This window comes from Manacus vitellinus, unplaced genomic scaffold (genome assembly GCF_001715985.3).
Source record: "Manacus vitellinus isolate BGI_N305 unplaced genomic scaffold, ASM171598v3 scaffold_0_pilon, whole genome shotgun sequence".
In the NCBI taxonomy this organism is placed as follows: Eukaryota; Metazoa; Chordata; class Aves; order Passeriformes; family Pipridae; genus Manacus; species Manacus vitellinus.
In genome coordinates this window covers 43,583,505-43,602,612 of record NW_021938789.1, presented here as the reverse complement: position 1 = coordinate 43,602,612, position 19,108 = coordinate 43,583,505, and the positions used below count along the sequence as shown (strand labels likewise).

The 19,108-nt window shown below is 38.0% G+C and overlaps 1 protein-coding gene across 1 annotated transcript in view; it reads right to left on the bottom strand.

Annotated features, from left to right (window-relative positions):
- Positions 1–3,276: 3,276 nt before the first annotated feature.
- PPA2 (inorganic pyrophosphatase 2) overlaps positions 3,277–19,108 on the bottom strand; it is a 34,986-nt gene continuing 19,154 nt past the window's right edge. The window contains 5 exon segments of the mRNA XM_018072539.2: positions 3,277–3,458; positions 4,500–4,539; positions 9,107–9,176; positions 10,703–10,788; positions 12,572–12,699. Coding sequence (XP_017928028.2) covers positions 3,430–3,458; positions 4,500–4,539; positions 9,107–9,176; positions 10,703–10,788; positions 12,572–12,699 — 353 coding nt within the window. The 3' untranslated portion in view covers positions 3,277–3,429.

Here is a 19,108-nt window from a genome sequence, read left to right as displayed (position 1 = left end):
AGGTAAGTGTTCTTCTTCCTTGGCAAATGCATCCTATTGACCTCTCCAGTCACATGTAATCAGCATTATTACGTGTTGCTCTAACATTTAGGCATAACTGTTTTAAAGCATTTCAGTCACTCCTCTTTAGTTTTCTATTCATTACTTTTATTCACCTGACCCTCCTAGATCTGCCTTATATTCTTTCTGTCCTCTTCGAGCCAACTTTTTTCCAATTCGTTGTCTAAGTCCCAGAACTCCTGTCCACAGAGAGCGGAACCCAGGTTGTCAAACCTGGCAGGAAATCATCCTACACTTCATAGCAAGGGCAGAAAAACAACCTTTACACCCTATTGACTTAATATTGGGGTTGAATTCTCACTGGACTAAAATTGAACTACAAGCCATTAAAAAGACTGAATCCCAGCAAAAGCAAAGAGAAGCATGAAATAATACTTCGGTCAGCTTAAGACTGCTTTCTGCTGTGGTTCTCAAGTGTTAACACAAATGGTAACCACAAGCAAGTTATGGTAAGGCATAACATCTCCTTGCATAACATCTATGAACAGTTCTCCCAAACATATTTCAGAATTACTTCCTATTCTTTTGGGGGGTTTCAGAGGATGTCCATTGTTACTAACAGCATGAAAATAACATCCTAACAAAGGACAGTATCACGCTATTTTCACAGTCCTTTTATTTTCACACTTTATAAAGAATAATGAACATTATTTCCACATAAGTAAAATTCAAACCCCACTTTCCACTGGGAGGATTGATGTGTGGACTCCATGCCAGTAAAAGGTAATACTCTGAGCAGCAGCTAATTATATAAGTAAAAAGAACCTTCACTGTCACAATAGTGAGGAGGAAAAAAGGTAACCTCTCCTTTCTCTCCAAAACACACAAAAAGAGGAAAGCAAGATGAAAAATTATCCTTTAAAGAAATAAGTACGTACATGTATTATATGTTCAACACAGAAAAAAATACAGTTAAGATGGATTTATTTCCTGGAGGAAAAAAAAAATGTTTCTCTCCATGTTCTTATTTACAGAAGATATTAGTATCAGATATGAAAAAGTTCTTTTCATAAAACTATTGCTACACTTAGCTTCCTGCTACAGTGAAACTAATTTTAAATACAACAATATAGGCATATAAATACAAACATACAAATACAAAACAGCCAAAATAAAATAAGGTGTTTATTGCACAGAGTGTTCTTTTTCCTGAGGAGATCTGAAAAATAATATTCTAATTTCTCTGTCCCATTCCTCTAATCCTCTTATAAGCAGACATTCTCTCAACAGCTATTTAATTACGCTGAATTTCTGAGATCCACATTAGTAGCATCCAGTACATTCTAGCAGCAAGGCTATGTGTAACAGCACATCTTTATATCCCACTTGGGAAAAATCTTCAGAAAATGTACACAAACACTTGTCTTCAGACTACTTTCAGCATGACAGTCATCTATTTACATACTCTACATGTAAGAAATATTTTATCATTTTCAAATTTATGGTAGTATTAGGCATTTCCAATCACTTCAATTTTCAGCTTTCCGAAGTACTCCTTGTCAATTTCTTGCACAAAGCCTAATCTGATTTAGAAATCTACTTTTCCTTCTGAATTCATAACCACATTCCAGCAATATACTTAGAAATTAAAAACCACTACTAAAATTATTTGAAGTAAAAATGAAGTAATTTCAAAAAAAGAAAGGAAAAAAAGGAAAAAAAGGACAGCAGTGACCACTGTATAGGGAAAATAATTTGATTTTACACAGCGCCCTTTATTGTCCAGCTGTCCTTAGGTACTTTATAAAACAGTATGCCTCGAAGGTGTAGTGCCATACAGGCAAATGCAGCAGCTGTTGTGCAAGCTACAAGAGCTCACCTCTAACAAGAGGAAACTCATCCTGAGAGGCTCGATGTGAACAAAAGGCACTCAAGAAACATTTACTCTATTTAAGAAAGACTGTACCTATAATGCTGCATGCACATAGAATTCTAAACTATAAAATAAACACAGAAAATCAGTACTGTAAAGGTACGTTGGATGCAACATATCCCTTGACTACAAAAAATGAAAGTAGTCCTTAATATCTGAGATTTATGTTGCATTTTTCATACCACACCTGAATTCTTGTGTTTAAAACAATGCAGAGCTCTATGCAGATGGGAGAACTTCATCTGCTCCTAAGTGCTGTGGCCCAAACTGAGAACTCTGAAGTGACTGGTGCTTATACACTAGACAGTATACTAGAAGAGTCTCTAAACCAGGGATATCGTATCCTAAAATCAAAGAAACATTTCCAAAGGTGAAAGCTTTCTTACTAAAAACTTATTCTTTGTATAGGAAAAGTTGGTACTCCATGGCAAGCCACAGCATAACTTTTTCAGTTCTTTATCTTCCATTTCCCTCCTGTGTCAGCAGTATTAACCTTTTGTTTCCAACACTGTACAAAGCAGACAATGCTCACCTTTGGTCTCAGTAACAAGCTGGATGAAGTTGTCTGTCTATATTATCATTTCCTCTCTTTCTACTTAACAGCTGGCTTTTTTTGTCTTTAATGAACACTGTCGTACAGACAAGCCAGATATAATCCTGCAGTAGGAAAAAATGGCAGATATTTTTACCATGAAAGTACAAAACTTAGTTCTGTACATTTTATTAAGCTTGTCTTATTGAATGAACAACTAACTGTCAAAAGCATACACAATTCTAAAAATGGAAGCCTTCCATAAGGAAAATCCTTCCTGTATGATGAAACACACAACTTATCAAAACAGGATGCAGAACAGAGAGCACATGTGCATCCTTACTTCAATTGTTATGGCATTAGCCCTTCCTAGTTGAATTAATCTTTGGAATGATGTTGTGTTTGTTTTTTTTTAAAGCAAGTATGCTCTGCTCATAACTTTACGAAGCATGCAGAGACAACTGGGCACAAAAGTAAATACAACTCAGGAAACAGTCACCTATCAAAGAACATGGTAAACTCCTAAGCCTATTACATAAAGATTACTGTCTACTTGAAACAGATTAAAGTCAGGGTGGCCAGAAAAGCCCTAAGATATAAATTAACAGTCTTCTATGCACTCGATGGCTGGATTATTCCAAAATCTGGAGAACAAGGTGGAAGACAACTTATCTCCCATCTCATTCAATACTACACTTCATGAGTGGATACAAGCAATTCTGGAGTTCTGAGATGCAGAAATAAACAAACAAGTAAGCCCTCCTCTTCCCTCTGTTCCACCCTGCACAAAGATAGACATGGAAAGGAAACATTTATTATAATGGCAGTGTTTATTTACAAGAGAGAAGGTTTACACAAGTTGAAAAGTTGTTTCAACAGGAATCCAACAATTAGTGCTCTTGCCCATCTTCAAAAAAGGGACGACTTTAAGATTTGATGATGCACCTCCAGAAGACTTTGATGATCACTTGGGACAAAAGTACCAGAAATCAACTAAAACAACAAAAAAAAAAAGTACATCAAGAGTGACATGAGTTCTATACAACCAGCTGGACACAAACACTTGAAAAAGTAATATTCTCCACTTTCAGCTACCTCCTCTCCCATAACAATCCCTCTGAGTGAGCTCTATCCCCAGCTTGTGCAAAGCAGGGCCTCAAAATAATATCTGTTCACTCTAACAATTAGTTTGGCTGAAACAATCCTGCAACAAGTTACAACATTGTTGTGACCATCTCTGGAAAACATCAAAGACCAGGCAGATTATGTTCAGTTGTCTGTCAGAGGTCTGAGATGTAATACTTTGGTAAATAAATGCTATTTATTGGCATGCCATATAAAAGCAAATGGAATGCAACTTGTTTTCCATGACATGGACTACACAGATGTTACTTTGTACACAATCTGGAACTCGGCTCATGACTAAGTTTGAGTTACTGTTTTCATAATTCCCTCCATCTCAAAAAGAATGTATGCCTTCTCTATAGTTCCTGCCAGTAGAAAATTTTTTTTTAAAGTAGTTAAAAATGAAAATGTAGGATGCATTCTTATTTCCTAAAGAAAAACACATGTTCTGTTAACAAGAAGAATAGTCATAACAGTGAAAAGATAAAGTTTTGTCTTTAGAACTTACACTTGAAAAGTAGGTATGGTTATGCCAATTTTGGGAAAAGGAGCTGTTCATTTGATTAGTTTGCTACTGTGAGGTATGACAAAAACTAAGGCAAAGCAATCTATCTCCTCTGCTTTAAAAAGGATAAATGTCATGCATTTGTCTAGCATAATCAATGACAGAAAAATTTTGTCTTCTCATCTTTTTATGTGGACTACACTTTCACTCAAAAGGAATCTCCCACGAACCATCCATGAATTTCTGTTATGTTCTATTTAACAGGGGACAGGCGATATGATATGACAGGATATAACTATTATCATTTTCATATACACAAAACCACCTTTTTTCAGCAAAACAGTTATGTCAATTTTTAAAGCAAGCAGTTAGAGAAACAGTATGGCATCTGGGAAAAAAGGTACCTTCTGGGGAAACAGAATCTCCATTCACATGCACTGGTGCCTAAAAATAAAACAAACCAAACCAAGGTATCAGTATTTAGTTAAGGTTTTACAGGTAGCACCCAAACTCCAAGTTATTTTACTCCTCAAGGCAAGAGGTATTAACAAAAACAGAACTTTCTCTTGCTCCCACAGGACAATATTCCACCTTCCAGATTTCTCACCCCCAGTCTACAAATTTCTTTGTTGCTCATAAATGACAAACCAAGCACACGAATAATTACTGATAGATTAACGCCTTACCTAATATAAAGGGGATTTCCCTACTCTATCATCTTTGAGGATAATAGGATTTGTTTTTTTACATACAAAAGGGTAAAAATGCCTTTCCATTTATTATATTCCACTGTAAGATATGCATGTGAATATATACACACACACACACAATTTGCATTACATATATGAAAACAATTTATGTGATGATACTCTTTTACAATCACACTTTGCAAGAGCAGGATTCAGTTCTGCGGAAAAGTGACAATTTCTTTTAAAATTTAGGTCTGACATTTCAAAGCTGGATATGCCATTATTCAATCGCAGTATTACACAGCATGTCTTGTCCTGTAACGTAAAGGACAAAATTAAAGCCAGTTTTAATACTGTCTGGAAGCAACCTGCCTCGTGATGAGGATTCAGCCATCCTCCACTGCCCTTCCTTAGGACAGCGCAGCACTTGGACTGAGCTGCACTGATGTAACATTCCCTGAGCAGGCACAAGGCTCTACACACTGAGGAGTGGATTGAAGCCTATGAGGAGGGAAGGGAGAAGGAGGAGTCTTCTTCCCACTTCAGGCAGGAAGTCACTTCACCTGCACAGGTGGATTATGTGACTGGTCTGAAAGGATGTACCAGTAAGACAAACGTAACCCAGGTCTTCCAGGTCATATCACCAGACTATCGCCTCTCTTTCCAGTAAAACCCAAGCTTTACCTCATAAGGCAGGGAGAACCAGTGGTCACCATGTATAAGCAGATGCCTGCCACTTCTCAAAAGTGCTCAATTGCTCTAATTGCTCAAAAGGTTTGAGATAAGGACTCGGCACCTTTCCCCCAGGATCAGATCAAAACCTCATCCCACTGAACCAGGATTCTCTTCACTACACAACACTTTCAACTGGAACACCATTTAAAAACCAAATAAACTAATAAAAAACAAACTCCAGAGTAAAAAACCCACCAATCTTTTGTTTCACAACTGAAAAATGTACAGAAAATTCTGCCTCTAGTGAGTCCCAAATGGAAATGTCCTCACAGAAAGCATGTAGGGAGAAAGGCAATTGAAAGACTTTCCTGCTTAGATCTGAATTATTCAAAACACACTAGTAAACATACAGATTCAAATTTGTTTGGAGATTTTTTTAAATTATCAGGAAAAGTCAAATATTTTCCCCTGTAAAACACTGTTCTGCATTTTATCAAAAGAGACACCATCTAGTAAAGCTTTCCTAACACACTTTCCAATATTATAAGGGAAGAATTATGTGATATGTCTGAGAAACACTGCTCTACTAACTATATATAGATTGTCTTGGAGATTTTCCAACTTGCAAAGTCCTCAGCAGCTTCTTCAGAGAGCAAGCAGTTCTTAGGATTAATGTTAAACAAAGGTTTGGCGATCCTGGTCAGTTTTACAGATGGCAACACTTAAAAGCCTCAAATAAACAGTATATCTTAGCACTAACGGGTTCATCTACAAAGCTCTATTCCCTGAGTTTAGTTTTCAACATATACTGACAGTGAAGCTGAGAAGGAGATGAAACAACTTTCAGAGGCTAGAGAACACTAGAAATTTTCACCATGTAGTGTTAAAATTCAACTAGGTTTGTTGTTGCAGGGGTCTGGTGCATTTTTGGCTGGTTCAAGTGAACAGTACACGTGCTTATACACATAGATTATCTTCCATCTCTTTGGAATTGACTGAACGTGGCAACTTCACCTGCCATGGAATCATTCCTGGTTGGCCACCAATACAGATGACAGTACACATGCAGGGAACTAACTCAATGGAGTGGAAATTCTCCAATGCAGACAAGCCATTTTAACCCCCATCAGTAAAATACTGAAAGGTCAAACAATTCTGAAATCAACTGTATTAACTTGGGAATTACCCAATCAAAATCTACATGAAATTCTGATTAGTGCATAATTTGGTAAACATTTGATAAGGATCTGAATGTTTTCCATTTGGTTTTTAGTTATAGTTCTTCTGCTTGCCATGAAAACTGTTCCATAACAATACTGAGTGTTGCCTTTTGGGTTTTGGTGTCTTCTTTCAGGTTTTGTTTGTTTTGGGGTTTTTTTGAGAACATATATCTGATTTAAGGCAATTATCACCCACTAAAAATGCCACAATTGGAGTCTGACCCTGGAAACAGAATTGTAGGGAACCAGCTCTCACTGAACAAATAGCTCAGAAGTTTTGCAGTAGCTAAAATATGTTTCTTACTGTACTTGCATACAAAATCTCTTCCTCAGTTTTCATATTTTGTTTTTATCCAGGAGTTAATAGACGAATATAAATTAGAAGGAAATGTATCTGCTTTTAGTTTATATAAAAAACTCGACAAAAAACACAAACACCCCTGCAGACAGACACAGGCAGCTTTCATTTAAAAATCACCACAGCCATTAAAATTCTGCAGCCAACACTCACGTACTTTCACTTCAGTGTGAAAGAGATGAATGTCTGACAACCAAAGCATGCAGTATAGTGTACTAGACAAAAAGATACCTGCTTAAAATGTGCAAGTCAACCTCCCAACTTATATTTAGAGTTCAACTGTTCACTATTCCTATTTCAAGGTCATTTAAATTTTTTTAGTTAGTGTTATTTTTAGTTATCGTAGATTGGCAATTGCATGCAGCATGAACAGTATTTAATAGAGTATTGCATATTTTCCCAGTCTGGAAAGTACCAAGAGACAGCACCCATCAAAGACATAATTAAAGACTTAGACTGAACTGAAACAGAATCATGCAATGGAGTATGTGGAGACAACTTCACAAAAACATTATCACTTAAAGAAAAAAATGTGAGGTACAAAGAAGCCAGGAAATTATACTATTTGATAAGAAGGCAAGCTTTCATAATAAAAAAAGCATTAAAGTTTGATACAAGGTACCTGTTTTATGAACTGGTTTTATTAACGTCCTCCCCTCCCCTCAAAACAAGAAAAAATTTGATTTGTTATTAAGAGACCAAGTAAGGCACACTGATGATTTAATAATTATTTACCCTATGTGCTTCAAAATACAAAGAGCACAGAATGCAAAAGGAAATATTCCTTTGCAGGTGTGTCACCATTCAAATATGTCGGGACTTGAAGTTTCGGTTGCATTTGAAGACTCACTAAAAGTTATTGCAAATTTGAAAGTACAGAGGAGGTAAATATTTGCTTACAGCTGTGACTGACATGTCTAAAAACATACCTGAATTCCAAAATGTGTTTTTCTTTCATTTAAAACTTACGGTCCCATTAATCAGCATTCACAAATGCAATGATAAAGGTACTTTTAAAGAAATGCTGAAAGCAAGAGACCTCTATAAGAAAAAGTTTGGTTTGTTACTTCTTTATGACTTAAACCAACTTTTCTTTACAACTGACAGTCTTATTTGCTGGTGACAAAACAGCACCCAGCACAACACATTCTTCCTAGAAATGCTGTTGGAATGTTAACTGCACAGACAGTGGATGGCATGTCCTTTGACTCCTGAACTTGCATAATTACTCTGACTATTGAGGCAAAACACTGGGTGCCCTGGCAGCCATGCACATGTGCAAAATACCTGCTGCACTCATGTGGTCATGAGCACAGGCTCAGTCACACACAGCACATGTTGAAAAAGAAAAAGTAATACCTGGGGGCACTTTTCTCCATGTAATTTCTGGTAACTTTGCTTAATTTCTGCCATCCAAACTAGCATATTTTGAAATGGAAAAAATTCTCCTCCACTAACATTTGCACATGAAAGCATCAGACCTGCAGGACATTTTTCTTGCCTGAACAAGAAACCTGCATGTTTTAATTTTATGTTAATTTTCAGAATATGACAGACAATCTTTAAGAAACATTCAAAAAAGCATTCCACTCTCTTACAGCATTGCATTTAATTATACCAGTAGACAAACAAAGGGTCTGTTTAGTGATTAGGGACTATAGTCAGCTAGTCAATGACTTCTAACACTGAGTTGTAACTCATGGCAACAGGGAGACAGAGAAGACAGCAGACTAGATACAAATAGCAGTCCATCTTGCTATTCAGGATCAGAAGAAACAGAACTGCAGAGGGATGAAAAAAAATAAAAAAACAAAACCAAAATAACCCCACCAGAACAGTAATGAACCTGTCAGAAAGCACAATTGGATCACTGCAATGATAGTTTTATATTGCAAAGCTTACTCTTCCCCCACAGCCTTTGTGCTCCTGCTTTTACTTTATGCCTTAAATTTTTGCTTAAGGACCATTTCAGTTTAGCTACTTTATTTCAGTTTTGGAGCTCTGAATCTTCTTTTCCTATTAATCATTAAAAAAAAAAGGGGAGGGTGGAGGGGAGTAAATATCCTTACCGACTGAACAATTGACCGGGCATCCTCCTCACTGCAACAAAACGGGCTGCCACTCACCAGAACATTTGTGCTGAAAAATTAAATTAAAAACATGCTTTATCAATCAGTGGAAAAAAAGCCACTCACAATTAAGTACCTATGGAAAAAAAAAACCATCTTCACATAGAGAGCTCAGAACTGTGTATCTGCAAGAAATGAGGAAGTTAAAAACACAAAGTAACCAGTAATGCTCAAAGGAACAGGCGTGTGGAAGGATTCTTTGTTCCTTTGGGTTTGAGGGGGGTTTTAGGCTCTATGTTCTACATTAGTGCAAGCAGTACTCACACTCAGTGCTTCTGGCTGCTAACTTGGGTACAGTTCAGAGGACCACAGTGAAGAAACTAAATGCCCCCAAAAAGTCAGCAGAGATAAGCTGGCACTTCCTGAGGCAGTTGAAGAAGACCTAGATGGCCAGCACAGATCATGTGAATATCCCCTATCTCCTATGCCTTGAAGGATGGACAGATACTGTGGCAGGTCACAGAAGTAACAGCAGGTTACTTCAGTAACCTATCTGCAGTATCTAACAGGAAGGAAAAGCAGGCCAAAATTCTACTCCTACATAAAACAGGAGATACCTGTAGTACTTCCAGACAGCAGACAAACTCTGGGGCCAAATCCCTTGAAGAAATGTTTCCCTATGAATCTGTATCCTTTCACACAGAAAGTGAGTTTGGTCATGAGTTTTTAATGTCCTACAGAGTAAACTGCAAGAACTTCAATTACTCAAAGTAAGACTGCAATTTTAATTTTTTTTTTAATTTTATCAACATTAAGCTCAAAGTGCCTCTTAAATGATAAAGACCAAAATTTGAATATTATCCTACAGTATTCTTGCCATGCAAAAGTAAAATTAACAACCTGTCCAACTGCTAAGGTGTTGGGCAATTGCTGGACAATCAGCTCCAAGAAAGAGAGAGAAAGTCGCATTTCCCCAAAGCAGAAGACAACAATAACTACCTAAGAACAGCTTTTCCCACAGTCCTTGCCCTCTGGTTTAGCCAATGACAATCTACAGTCCTTGGAAAGCACCAGCCCTACTATTCAGGGCCTCTAGTGCCAGAACTGCCAATGCAAACCAGTCCAGAGAGTTTAATAAAGTCTATTTTAATTCAGACCAGGCCAAAGACTAATAAAGAACAATAGTTTGGTTCTCTCACTCCAGAGAGCAACTAAAAAATATGGAATGCTAAGCTGCCAAAGAATTTTGCAACAGAGCAGTGCAGCAGTGAAGGATAGAATAAACAGTGACAAGAGGACTGGTATAGGATACCAAGATTCCCCCAGATGATCCCGAACAAACACTCTGGGGCCATTGCTCAAAAGCCAAAGTAATCTATGCCACTTTTATGTAATGCCACTTACCAGTAAATCATCATCATACAAGGTGCAATTAATCAGTCATGCTCTATTATCAATTAATTATCAATCAAACCCATGAGTATTCCTGTTATCTCAAAAAAAAATAAATTAAGCAGTTCATGGACAGCTGCAACATGTTGAATAGCACCAGTACCAGCACAACACAAAGAGCAAGAGACACGACTGGATACTTACCAATTAATAGTACCTCCATCAGCTTTTTTATGAAGCAAAGCTTTCCAGTGTTCATGGGTGGATTTAATAATTTCAGCAGCAAAATCCTAGTTTACATGAAGGAAAGTTTTATGAATTAAACTGTTAGTGAACAGAAAAAAAGCCACAGAACTAGTTTATTAAAACATACTATTTCATGTGGTATTATAAGGGGCGTCCTTTGAGGCCTCATTAAATTTCTGGAGAATATAACATCCTTTTTATGAAAAGAAACAAACTTCACTATCTTTCAAATATACTGGCTACATATTCAGAAGTTCCCTCAGTCCTCAGCCAGAAAATATGAATGGTGCATGAAAGAAATGAAATCAGCACTAGATGCTAAGCAGACCCCTACTGCTGCAGAAAGCTGTACCAGGTCCTAAATGGGACAAAGTGTGTGAGCTATGACTCTGCTGCTACATGTGAGCATCAGGGTCAGAATTAGGGTTTCCCCTCCAGTAACAAAATTTGCATTTACTTCATTAATTGCCCAATCGTATACTTAAGCATTTGCAAGAACGTAACATGTCAGCTGCTTAACAGTTTCTGTTTGTTTGAAACAAGACTGAGCTTAAAAAAAAAATAAAGTAAAATAAGCCCTCAGTATGCAGATGATGATAGCTAGACTGGCTTGCAAAAAAAGCTGCCAACAGAACATTCACATTTCCTAACAAGGAGTGACTTGGAAAAGTGCCACTGGAACATTGTGAACTTCACCAGAGCTGCTGGAGCACAGCCACAGCCGCCTGGCCACATCCTGGGTCTCTAGAAATGCTTGAGAATTATTCAAGTGCTCCAAACCAGCTATCTCAGGGCATTTAGTGCCTCCAGGCTGAACTCCAATGGCCTGACAGGGGATATGCTGTTCAACTGTGGCTCCAGAGCCACACTCTGCTTTACAGTGCAGAAAATCTCTAAGACCTCTTCTGGGAGAACAGAGGAGAGCTCAGGTTATCAAAACTTACAACTCCACACTTGACTGATTTTAAAGACAGTTTTAGTGCAGAAGGGAGTCAGGGCATCTCTTTAACCAGCCAAAACATGTAAAGTTGCCTGTGCTAGTTAGAAGACATTATATAACTTAGATAGCACCCTGCAAGGTGAACTAGCTGACACATGGACATCATTCATTAGAAACCTGTGATTCTTTGCCAAGAATAATCTACAGAGTGTGCAATATACAAGTTGCAAAGCAATTTTACTGAAATCACATCCAATTTCCTCTGGAAAAATCCAGGTATTTTCTTCAACAAGGTCTACTCCTGGGTCCATTCCCCTTTCAAACACCAGCCATTTTAACTGTAGGTAGTTTAAAAAGCCATTCATATTTTCCAAAAAAAAAAAAAAAAAAAGGGGAAATATTTTTTCAGCCTTCAAGCCAAACAGTTCAAATGTTTTTACACAGAATTACCAGGAAAAAGTATATCTTGAGAAAATACCTAATATGAAAAAATCTGCAACCCATTGTCTGCATAGCCTTAATAAAAGTCAGAAATATTATCAAATAGGACTGAAAAAACACCTGAAAAGACAATCTGTTCATTACTCTGACAGAATGAAAAATGCCTTTAAAAACACCAACAAACAACACAGATATGTGTGTAAGTCTCGTCAGCATTAGGACTGAATATTTTTTGCAGACTTCCTTTAATGACCTATGCATTTTCCCTGAATAAAATGGACAGCAGCAAATATTATTTAATCGTAGCCTAATAAATTGTATTCAGAAGTCCCTCATATCAAAATTCTTTTCATTAAGCCTCTTCCTTCACAATTCCAAAAATTCTAGGAGGTATTATAGAGGCCACATGACAGAATGATGCATCTTTGATTTTGCATTATCTTTACCTTGTCTTTAAATTCTCCATTAAAAGCAAAATGATTTTCTGGTTTATCATCAGGGACTTTATATAATCGGAACCAGTCAACTGTAGCCTCAAGGTAACCCGGTTTGTGCTTCTTGACATCATCAATATCTGTAGGTTAAAAAGAAAAAAAAAAAAAGACTGGATCATTTTTAATCATTTTTAATCATAGGTTTTGTAACATTCATTTTTTAAAATTTCCTAGAGGATCTGCAAGCAATTTGATTGCACTGAGCACTTTCAAAGTCATTGGGGAACTTCACTTTATTACATTTGCTGCCCAGAGTTGAATATCTTACGATTTCACAACCACACTAAGCAGGTAAACCAGTTGCCTCCTGACATTCGTTAATTAAGACCCAAAGGGACAATGAATGAAAGGACCATATTTGTGACAAGAGAAGAAGAAAATTCCATATTTATAGACTTTCGTCTTAGTAGGTATCTCTTGCAATACTTAGATTATTCACTGAGGTAATTTTTTTCCCCAGCAACTGCAAGGGCTACAAGCATTTTTTGGTAATGAAAGAATAGCTAGTAAAAACAATTTCAACACATGGATTTTTAAACTAGCACCTCAAAACAAAATACAGGCATGACTTCTCAAAGTTGTATTAAAGGTATCCCTTTGCTCTTCTGAATTTATGACTTCCAAATTCAGCCCCTTCAATAAAAGATAGATATGTGCCAGGAGCACTAAACACTAACTTTACTGATAACACCTTGGTATCTGCATATGATAAGCACATCACAATGATAAGCAAGTCTGCCTCTACCTCTATAATCCCAATGTGCAAACAGGACACAAAGGGGAATGTATGCCACTTGTGGGACACCCTTGTGAGGCAGAGATGAACACTGCCACAGTGTGTACACAGAGATTAAACACTCACATAGTAATTCTGCTTGAAGACTACACTGCTGTATCAAAGATGCAGCTCGTGATCTTATATGCTTACTTGCAATGGGGTGGTCCTATTAACCCATGGGTAAATTAATTCTCTGTCAATATGTTTACGTGGTTAAAGCCTTCAATACTTTTCTAATTGATTTTTATACAATAAAGGATTTTGTCCTTTCCAGAAACCAAGTACTTTGTATCTGGTGTAATCTTTCTATTTCCCTTTTACAGTCACTTCTGAGGGAAATGGGAGCTGACTTTTTATTGCTGTAGTCTTCCAGTTATTTCATAACTTCACTCTGCTCAGGCCACCTTCCATAGTGTTACTCTCCTTCTCTACCGTTTTGCAAGTCACTCACTCATGTCTCCCTTCCTTATCCCCTCTTGCTCTCTCTCAATACTGCTTGGCTACTTCATTCTCTTCTCCCATAGATATGCCTCATTTAATGACATCTGCTGATTAGCAGTGATTCCTGATAAGATACTCTTCTGTCTACCCAGTCCTAAAAAACAGATTTTCAGAGTTGTTTAGTCCACGGAATTGACACCTACTCATGTGCTTTCCATCTTGAAGTGCCTAAATGTCTTTTCAAAATTTCATCGTGAACCTGAACAAAAACATTAAAGTATTTCTAAAGAGAGTAGTAAGAGACGAGGAAAGGTCTTGTGCTACAGACCATTCAATTCTCAGTAAACCACCAGAAGAGATGACATGTGGACTGAACAGCCAGGCCAAACCTCTGTGAGAAGATATGCTGAGTATTCATAAGCATCTGATAGATGCCACTCCCAAATTCCACTCCATTACACACTACCCAGAGAATAAAGCATAAAACCTTGAAGAACCCCATGTAAATTTTTGCTTTTGCACACACTTAATAGGGCTACGTGTTTACGGACTTAGAGTAAAACACATTTTGAACTTGGCTGCTGGCCATCTGTCTATAGGAGATTAGGGAGTTGCATTGGCAGAATCCCAGAAAAAAGCAAGGGCACGTAAGGCTGTGCTAGAGGCAGGTCTTCTAGCTGGAATACGTGTTTAAGAGCACAAGAGGCATTTCACTAGGATGGGTGGGCAAGACCAACCAGAAGGAATGATTTAGAAAAGGGTAGGATCAGCTGGAGCCAGAATGCTTCATCTGGGCACTAAAAAAACTGCAGCTTCAAATCGGTTTCAGGGCTCCAGTGTATCTTCCTGTTCTCACCAAGCAAAAGAATATCCCTCCTTCAACTTGAATCCTTGTCATCTCCTCCTCTTTTGAGGTCTGAATTCACAGTTTATAGCATTTGTTGAAGAGACAGTATCTCCTCAAGTCTGTAAAGCAAACCAGGCTGCTGCAGCAATGTCCTTGGCTCCCAGCAGTGGACAAACTCCAGATCTCTGTCTCCAGACACTACTTAAATTCGAGCATGCTTTCTCACACTGCTGCTTCTTTTTTCTGGTTCCTGTTCCAGCAAATCTCTCTCCTAACTCTGCTTCTCCATTCCCCCTACTTGGTTATTTGCTTCCCATTCCCATAAAAACTTCATCAAAAATGCTTTACTGTCTACTAACTGACACTTGGTCCTTCTAACTGTTGTCCCTTATTTATAAGTTTTATTTAAATTTCTTTAAAGGACTTAAAGATTAGGATAGGCTTTGGGACAGACTTTACTTCCTTATGATAGGGATGACCATCTTCATGGATAGAATTATCTCCCCGAATTTCACACTCTTGCCTAGGTAAAATGACTAAACAGAATCAGGCTACAGCATTATATGGCTGTTGAATACTGTCTTTGAGGACTTAAGAAGACAGGCATTGGCTGCTTTTATTTCCTTGGTTCCTGGCAAGTTATTCTCCTTCATCCCTGGGCTTCACTTCACTGCTCTATACTATAAAGGACAGCTACTGAGCATCAAATGAAGCTTAAATGCTTGAGGAAAAAAAAAAGACCCAAAACATCTGTATTATAGTGGGAGTTGATGGCAAGAAATAGAATAAAGTGCAACAATGCAATAAAACAAACAAAAAAATTGATCCTGTTGCTGTGGAGTCAGCACATAGTACAAAATATAAGGAAAACAGCAGCTCTTGCATCACTCAACAGCCACCTGATCAGTTCATTAAAAGTCACCACAGAAAAACTTTAAAGACATCTCATCTTCCACTCCGAAATCCAAACAGCCTTTTTGGGACATCAGGGGGAAAAGGAGAAAAACACTCAGAAAACAGAAGAGCAAGCAAAGAAAGGTGAAATAAAAGATCACAATAAGCAGTACCATGATTTACCACACTAATATCTATAGAAGATAGCTGCAAATTATTTTAATTTAAAAAAAAAAAAACAAAACCAACTTAGATGTCGTTTCTACAGCAAACACTGTTAAGACACTTTTTTCTGACCCTGACTGCTTACCTTCCCTCAGAGCTATATACTTACACTGATGTCAAAATGTGCTAGGCAGGTTTGGGAGTAGCAAGCATGTACATGGCCCGTGAAACTATGGCAGTTCATCTCTGCAAGCAAGCCCTGCTCATAACAGAGTAGAAAGGCCAGGTTGCCGCAGGTACCAGCCAGCAGGTACCCACTGGGCTCTGGGTGGTTATTTCTTTATACTGCCTACGTAATACCACAGGTCTCATTTTTCTGGGCACCAAAGTTAAGCACCAAGGGTTAAAAAGAGATAGCTAATCACATTAAGGGTTGCAGTTTAGTCTCAATAAGGAAAACCTCTAGAGGTTGGCACAAAGAACTGCTGCTAGCTCTCTGTCAAGGGACTGAGCCAATGTGAACACAGATCCCACTTCTATCTGGCTTTACAAAGGAGAGCAACAAAAGCATTTGTACAAAACTACCATTTTTAGTACAACAGATGCTGCTTCTTGCAAGCAAAGCTAAAACAACATGCTTGCAGCAAGCTTTCTAAACAAGGTCTGTGGGAAGAGAGGACATATGTTTTTAATAACATCTTATAAACATTTACAGGAAGCAGCAGCTACATTCCATATAAAGGCATTTGGTGTATTTTGAGCAGGGGGTAGGAGGGGAGCCTTGGTACATATAATTAATTTCTTTATACTGAGTGCTTACACAAATCCACAACAAAGGTTTCATGGGCCTCTGCTGCTTCTCTGCATATAAATACACTCATATGCAAGGAGGGGTCTGTAACAATATATACAATATACTTTGGTTTTGCCATTTAGGGTTTGATCGCTTAACCCTATCTTGAGACGCACTTTATAAAAGCAGCATGGCAACATCATGGCTAGGCTTCATGACAGCACAGTTAACTACACCAGTGCCAGCAAAAGGCAGAGCAACAAAGTCAGCAGACATCAGCAACTGCTGCTGAATACATCCAGGCACCTTTCCAGTGAGCAATAGCAAAAAATGGCTGCTAAGATTCCAGGCGGGTAAAACACCTCCCAAATGCCACCCAGCATACATGACTAGTCCAATTTGCTGAAGGAAGGAGAGCTGACCTTTTGAGAGTCAGACTCTTCATAAGCTGCTTCAAACACAATTCCTGCTTCAGCTGCCAGTGACTTTTAAAACCTCTTGGCCAACATGAAGAGGCACATACATTTAGACCAAATCACAGCACGAAAATATCACTCCTCCTTTACGGTCTCAACTTAGTAAAGCACATCAGATATGCATGTAAACTCCAATATATTAAGTTCAATCCAAATTATGAGGTAAGCAGACAAGTAGCCTTTCTACTCCTGGCTACTATTTCACTGAAAAAAAAAAAAACACAAAAAACCAACCAAAATGCAAAAAACAACAACAACAACAACAACAACAACAACAACAATAATAATAATAATAATAATAATAAAATCAACCAGGCCTATTACATCACCAAGATTTAGTGTTTCAGTCTGCAAGGAGCTTTAGGTCCTTTCTCAGAGTTGCTTGGTCTAAAGTTACTTTGCTGGTCCACTAATGGCCATCTGCCTAGCAACTGCCTGAGCACAAAGACAATAGCCAATAAATAAATCTGAAGATGTCTAGTTTTAGTCTAAAAGAAACTTTCACACACAATTACCTGCATCTGACATACAGCTTATATTTGGTGTGAGATTGCCACCACTTCCACCAGAATTAAGTGCTATTATTTCAAAGAGATTGCCTTCCAAAGTCAGTCCAAAACGACACTAAGCCCTTGCTATTCCCACTGATGACACAGTTCCCACTTGAATAGGTGCTAAGCATTGCTAATCATTCCTGGGTATTGTCACTGTAAATTAGAGTTTCTCATTGCTCTGTGTGAAAGAGAGAGTTCTAGGCAGGGTCTTCAATTTAAACCAGTATTTATCAATAAATGCCTGCAGGACACAGTACGGCCTGAGTGCTATGAATGAACAATGAGAACCATTCAGAAGTTGGGACTGCTCAGTTCTAAGTTCTGTGAAGTCTCAGAAAAATCAATGGCACTTAGGAGAACATTCACGATCCCAGAAGGAGAATATACAGAGTACCTGGGGTGTGCTTAAAGCGGCAAGAGGAGTTAACACACTGTGAGGGCTCAGGATGGGGCTTGCGAGTAATCACCACTCTGGTGTCTCGGAATTATCTTTTCCAAATGTTCACTGGGGGCTGTGCACACACTGAGCTGAAAGCAAATGTGATGATTCTCAGTCCAATTGGAAATGCTTAACAAATTATACAAAAGTGACTGGACAGGACTAGAAGGCAACACTTAGCCTCATCTTCCCCAGGAGGCCACCTCGGTAACAGCAGCACGTGAACTACCGAGGAGAGACCAGTTATATCTGTAGCTGCCGTCCCTTTACGCTGAAATAATTAACAACTTTGGAAAGGGGGAAAAACAAGTATAAAAGGACATATTGTACTGCTGGCTCCAACAGATTTGTTTGTTTTCAGACAGGAGAATGATTGCTGTTAAACACTGCAAGCCAGTCGTGTTTTGTGAAAGCAGATGGGGGCTTTTTCCCCCTTTTCTTTCTTTTGTAAATCCTAGGCTGCAACTCCAATCCCAAAGGGAAATCATATTAAATTGGATAAATATTTCTGCACTTCTCTGTATCTCAGAGCAGTTCTCGAAGTTTTGCACATATTCTCTGATAAGAAAGTAGGCACTCAGGAACCAACTAAAGGTAATGGTTTGCCCATACTCCCCCCTTTTTTTTCTTTTAAATAAGATTAAAGCTCCTACTCCCCCACTCCCAAACTAAAGCTGTAACAGAACTGAAGTAAATCATTACCTGGGGGGGGTTGGTACGAAACAAAAACCAACCAACCAACCAACAAACCAGCAGAGGACTTTCAAATAGAAATAGTTAATCCAAAATAATAAATAATACTGGAATAAACTGCCACAGTTTTGCCCCAACTTAGTAGACTCCTTTTAAATTCTTTCATCCATTTTTCTGACTACATTCTCTCAGAAACTGTTAAGCAAAAAATGTAAGACTTTAAACAGAACAGTGTCTAGAAATGAAGGGCCAATTACTTGTGTTTTAACTACTGACACTTATGCATTTTGCTGCACATCACAAAGTGGTTTAAATTGATACTAACATTAACAGCAAACTATTACTTACTATTTCCTTAAGCTGAACTTCTTAATCTCTATCAAAGTAGTTAAAGAGTCATAAACACTAT